The sequence below is a fragment of the Panulirus ornatus genome, chromosome 66, assembly GCF_036320965.1.
Source record: "Panulirus ornatus isolate Po-2019 chromosome 66, ASM3632096v1, whole genome shotgun sequence".
Classification (NCBI taxonomy): domain Eukaryota; kingdom Metazoa; phylum Arthropoda; class Malacostraca; order Decapoda; family Palinuridae; genus Panulirus; species Panulirus ornatus.
Window position 1 is genome coordinate 24,173,368 of NC_092289.1, and position 6,005 is coordinate 24,179,372.

General features: G+C 43.1%; 1 protein-coding gene across 1 annotated transcript; it reads right to left on the reverse strand.

Moving 5' to 3' along the window:
* Positions 1 to 2,335: 2,335 nt before the first annotated feature.
* Positions 2,336 to 4,868, reverse strand: LOC139746703 (uncharacterized). Its single transcript, XM_071658159.1, has 2 exons — positions 4,248 to 4,868; positions 2,336 to 2,846 (listed from the first exon to the last, which is right to left on the reverse strand). The coding sequence occupies exons 1-2, from the start codon at positions 4,433 to 4,435 to the stop codon at positions 2,555 to 2,557; spliced, it is 480 nt and encodes a 159-aa protein (XP_071514260.1). The 5' UTR covers positions 4,436 to 4,868; the 3' UTR covers positions 2,336 to 2,554.
* Between the last annotated feature and the right edge of the window lie 1,137 nt (positions 4,869 to 6,005).

A 6,005-nucleotide genomic window follows, 5' to 3' on the forward strand; every position in this document is an offset into this window, starting at 1 on the left:
TAAACCCTCCCCTGGAGGCTGACGTTGCACTCTACCACCTCACGCTACCCTCGGCTCCTCCTGGCCAGAAGAACACTCAAGTAACTGGTTGTTATGGAAAGTGTGATAACGTTTGAGGAATGTTTAGTGTTAAGATAAAAAATGTTCAGTAACTCGTTGTGCCACTTGTTACCATCTACCTTGCTGGAGCCACATGGTCACCAGGCTCGAGGACGCAGCTAGTGACTTGAGAGGCCAGGCAGGTGGCGGGTCTGTGTGGTACTTGTCTCCATCTTTCATATTTGTAACATTTTTGTCAGCATCAAGTCACGTCCCCCACCGCAAGGGTTGGGTACCCAGTCTTAGGTCCTACGGTGGCGAGAATTGCTTCATATTATGACACCGTTTATTTACCTTTGTCCCTTCTCCCCGATTCCATGTAAGATGACCCTAATGGTATAATGACAAAACACTAACTGAATTCATGGTTGTCAGAGGAGCTGATCAAATGTGGGCCATGACCACGATTTACTGCATGACTGGTTGCGACGGTCTGACCTGTGGTTGACCCACCCGACCTGCATCAACAGCCCTGAGGAAGAACTTGACCACCACTGCAGTGATCACACCAGTTGAAGATTCTTGCAGAACTACAATAGGATATAACCATCTGTCGTAAAACAACCATGTCAAACACTGCTTTATTTTTCGTATTTTACATGAGGATTATGGCGGCATGTGGCAACGATGTAATACGTCACCAGTACTTTGGCACAATCATAATATAACATCTGCAGACAAACCTAACCTAACACAGGCCTTGAAGCTCGAGAAGAAGCCGAAGAGGACAAACTCTTTGATAGTTATATATATATATATATATATATATATATATATATATATATATATATATATATATATATATATATATATATATATATATATGTAAAACAGTATTTACAGTGGTGCAGTATACATGACCCAGCATGCTGGGGTACACTAAGGCTTGGTGTTTGGTCTGAATATCATCAAGTCTCCAAGATTATTTCCGGTGATGCTGCAGTTTTCTGATGAGAGGAGACGATCAGAAAAGCATTAAGCTGTATGATTGGATCGCTCGACTTAAACCTTACATTGTCAAGTGAGCTGAGGACATAACTGAATCTGTGAACTATAAGTATTTCTACTTCATGTTGATGAAGATTTTGTTCAAGGTAACTGTGAGATAGAGAAGAGTAATGATCTTACTGGCTAAATAAGTAATCCTTTTTTTCGTACATCTGTGAATTAGTCTGTGGTACATGGTTGGAGAGAGATGCCTCCACCTCACGTTGGCTCAGCAAGCATCACTAGATACGAGCAGTAACACGGTGAGCATGTGCTTCACACTGTATGTGCTGAGGATACATCCCCGGAAGATATACTAACATAATTATACTTCCAAGTAATTTCTTCGTTGGGAACAAGGAGCTGCTGATGATGATGATTGTGGCTAGGGAGATAATTGTGATGAGTAATCAAGGCGAGTGTCGCCTCGATGTCAGGCTTCCAGGAAGGAAGACGCGACCGAAGACACTGGTTACTTAATACGTCAGCAATACCGGTTATGTATGTTATTACGCCTTCATGTATGAACTGTGGCAAAGTTCATACGAATAACCAATCGGTTTAAGTGTAACGTTTAGAGAATTGCGCTGGACAATGTCCTTGATTCCCATGTGCTAGTCTCAGCTGTGGGTACTTTAATATACTCACGGTCTCGTGAAGGAGCCTCAACACTGCACAGTGAACACTGACGAAGAAGATATCATGTTTAGATAGCACGAATTTAAGGCAAAAGTTTGAGTCAATGAAATCGAGATTCATTACGATATTTTAGTGTCTATGTGTAATGTTATACACAGTGTTGACGAAATCATTCGTCATCGCGAGACGTTGATATATATATATATATATATATATATATATATATATATATATATATATATATATATATATATATATATATATATATAATTGGTGTGTGTGTGGGGGGGGGGGGGGCTACAGTGTAGTCTGGTGAGGACTGATGGTCAACCAACACCACCGTGTCAACAAGCTGTCTAACAACAGTTGTGGTTTACACTAAGGCTTGGGAAGCACATCGTACATTGCATAAATCTTTACAGTAATATTGATAACTTTAATATATACTTCAATAAGAAAATAAATTATGCTCTTTGAGAACTAATATCTAATCATATTTTATATATATATATATATATATATATATATATATATATATATATATATATATATATATATATATATATATATATATATATATATATAATTGAATATGTAACAGATTTGGCACATTTTCAATCACAATATTCAAAAATAAACATTAATAAAGATTTGAATGAATTCCTCTGTGGATCATGAGTCGAAGTTTGGAAGCTACAGTGGAGGTCGACCTCGAGGTGTAGCCACACTCTAGGACTTGGACACGCCACCACGGAGGCATAATCAGGAAGGCATTAAAGCTAGTTGTTAAGGTCGTTTCAGGTCAAGTCGCCGGATTACAAAGCAAAACTTAGATCTTGCCGTTAATGTTTGGCGAGGAGGTGCCCTCCGCTGACAAAGGCACCTTGTTGGAGGCGTCGCAGCAGGTGCAGTGGGTGGTGACCTGGCCCCGACATCGTTGCTGGCGGAGAGGGGACCGCTGAGGGACGGCGTGGGTGCAGCAGCATGGGCCAGGATGGGTCTCTGGGGGCAGCGGGGAGGTGCTGGGGGACGGCTGTGGGGACCGACGCTCCACAATCTTCTCTGCGATCCTTGATGGAGATGTTCCCTTCAGTCGCAACGTCGTGTTCCAGTTGCGGAACCTGGTTAAGAAGACCACGTTACTCGTGCGGTGAGGGGCAGCTGCTGCCTGGTTTTGTGTGTGTGTGTGTGTGTGTGTGTGTGTGTGTGTGTGTTGTGCCCGTTTGCATATTTACATATATCTTGTCATTCATTTGTGTATATTTAGATTTTTTCTGTATGTATCCGTATGATTATTTGTATGTTAGTTAACATGGGTCGAGTATTTCATCAGTTACGACGAATACAAAAGTCTGGATGTAAGAATCAAGGGAGATTCAGGGAAACTTATCTCTTCAGTCTATGTAGTCCTGGTAATGCTGGGGCAGACAAGCAGCCAGCCACATCTTTGGAGCAAAAGCCAAAGTATTTTCTATAGAAGGCGGGAAACAGCCAGTATTGTGGGGATGGAGTAAGGCAAATGGGTCACGTTGAGTTGTAAGAGCAGGAGTTCGTACAAGATGGGAGCGATCTGTTGTATAACATGGAACAACTGTTCAGAAGAGAGAATTGACGACATTTTAACATGCCGGTTATTGGATATTTGTGTTACGTGAGATTTTCCAGATAGGTTTGATGTTAGAGAGATACCAAGTATTGATTATTAAGTGGGGGAATTATAGATCCATCGAAAGAGACTAGAAAGTTATGAAAGATTTGAGATAGAGTAAGGCAGAAGCTGTGTTTTGGAGGCATTAGGATTAGATAAGCTGTGTTTACCACATCAGGATATCCTGGTCAAGTCTGAGATTGTAGAGGAAATTATGTTGAAACGAGGCGCAGGTTGAGCGTGAGTGTAAACTAATATTAAAAAGATTTACTGAGGGAGGAAACACGTCGCCTGCAGAAAGCAGCTGTGGGTCAGGCCAGCAGTGTGGTAGGCGTGAGGAAGCTTGACTTTAGTTTCATTATAAACTCCGGTCGCCCGTGTCAACGCGGCCAAGGTCAAGCCGATCTTGATATTAGTCTCTACAACGTGGGTTTGGTCGTGGAAACATGGATGGCAGAGCAGTCGTGCAGTTAACATATCAGTAAAAGACAAAATTACCTCAAAGTAATATTATGGACAAAAAGAGTACACTAAATTGAATTACATAGAGCGTTTTGTGTTGAGGGAATTTATAGCGACAGTTAACGAAAGCCATTAAACAAACTCACAACTTACCAGATTGTGTTTCTTGAAGGAAGATAACCAGTTGGAAATCACTTGAGGCTTGTCATCGTGTGGGATTTCCGAGTAAAGATTGATGTTCCACATGATACCACAGCTCATGCTCACTCCAATACGATGACATCACACGTACTCCGTGACGTCACCAGCATGGATGACGAGTTTCATACGCTCAAATGTAACTTACCTTCCTGATATCCACTGGAAGCTGAGGTCAAACTAGGTGACCAACTCAAAAAAGCGAGAAACTGACCTGACGGGGAGAGCAGGGTCGTCAACTAGGTCGTCGAAAACTCCCTGAAGGAGGAACGCCAGTGGCCAGGAGATCCAGGAGGAGCTGCAACACAGGACATGGAGGTTATGGGTCAACCAGGGGACACTGGCTACTCGCAGGCCTGAGCTGGGGGAACTCGGGGCCACAGAGGACGTAGACTGGGACATGAGGGATTTATATGTTCCTGGAGGAGGGTGAGGCTGCACCTAGTGACCTGGGAGTGACGCTGTAGGTTATAATTTGGAATTTTAGGTCAGCTCTTATAACCAGCAGTGTTTTAATGGTATGAGGTTTGGCTGCTCGTGAGATACGTGGGTACGAACTGGATCTTGCGTGCTTAGAAACTGAGGTTGTGACCTGTACTACACAGCTTTTCATGGATATATCTTAGCAACTGAGGTTAGGACCTACTTGGCAGAGAAGACCTGATATTTTTGGTTCAGCATTGACAGGTGTAGCTAGGCCGTTGCTGTGAACTTCGTACTGTGGGGTTTGATGGAGGTTCTGCAGTGTAACCCAGGGGTTTCCACCGATATTTGTATGAGGTTCACAGATCCTGCTACACACGATGACATAAACACGAAAATCGTACTTGTTTGGTTCTACATTGTTTGAATATTTTTTCCCTCCGCCGTTGGAAGGCTGGTGTATAAGAATATTCGAAATGATAAACCTGCAGTCTGTTCCAGTGCCGCGTCCATAGCGGTATGTTCCAGTTACGACGAAGAACGTATGATAGCTTGTTACTGCACCAACTGCCAGTCACCGTAGGTAAGGTGCGCCCGCCTCACCGTACTGTGTTATCCAGATACATGAGCCGTGCACTGTGGACGGTCTGGAAACGGTCTGGTGCTGTGGTCGCGGTCAGCTGAACCTAGAATTACTTTCAGGCTTTTTTGAATCCAGTTCTTGCCACACACTGGGAGCTGAGTGTAGTGTTATAACTGATGGTTAAGTGAGCATATTACAGGACGGTGGCAGTTCTTGGTAATACAAAGTGAATAATTGTTAAGCTAATTTCTGGGTCCAAGGCACATGTTAGTGACGTACCGATAACTGAATTATCCAGAAAATTTCAATATTTGTGCAGCTGGTTAAGATGTGAATAAAGCTGACTTACAAAGAGTCATAGGAAAACCTTGTTCTCTGACCTGTTATATGTTGACCAATGTTCTTAACTACATACGTATTTGTTGTTATTAAGGAACGTGCTGGATGAAATGGTATCCGCGAGGAAGCTAACTGATGTCTCGATAAGTTACCAAAGATGAGGGAAGTACTCACACACCTGATAACAAACCTCCGCGTCATCATGTGTGAACATTATTGTATGATACTGTCATGATCATCATGATGAGGCAGCACCTCATGACGCCACCACTGGAGGTTGACTGATATTATAAAACGACTCGTTGGATGGTTAACGAACCGCATCTCTATCTCTTGCATGCAAATGTGATGTGTGTTAGTAGGTAGAAAACGGTAAAACGAATTTTAATCATCGGTTAAAAGTGGAAGATCTTGACACAGATACACGAGAGACCATCTAGTGTGGGAGTGGGTCGGGAGGAAGGAGCTGCTGTTGATGCATTACGGTGGTGTGGGTGTTCCTGTGGCTGATGCACGTAACTGACAGCAGCCACACCCAACACTCCCGTAACGACAAGCTGCAGCGACTCCTGGATGTGTGGGCAGTTTGTCGTGACGGGAACTGTGGTTGTCGTGATGAAGGTGGGA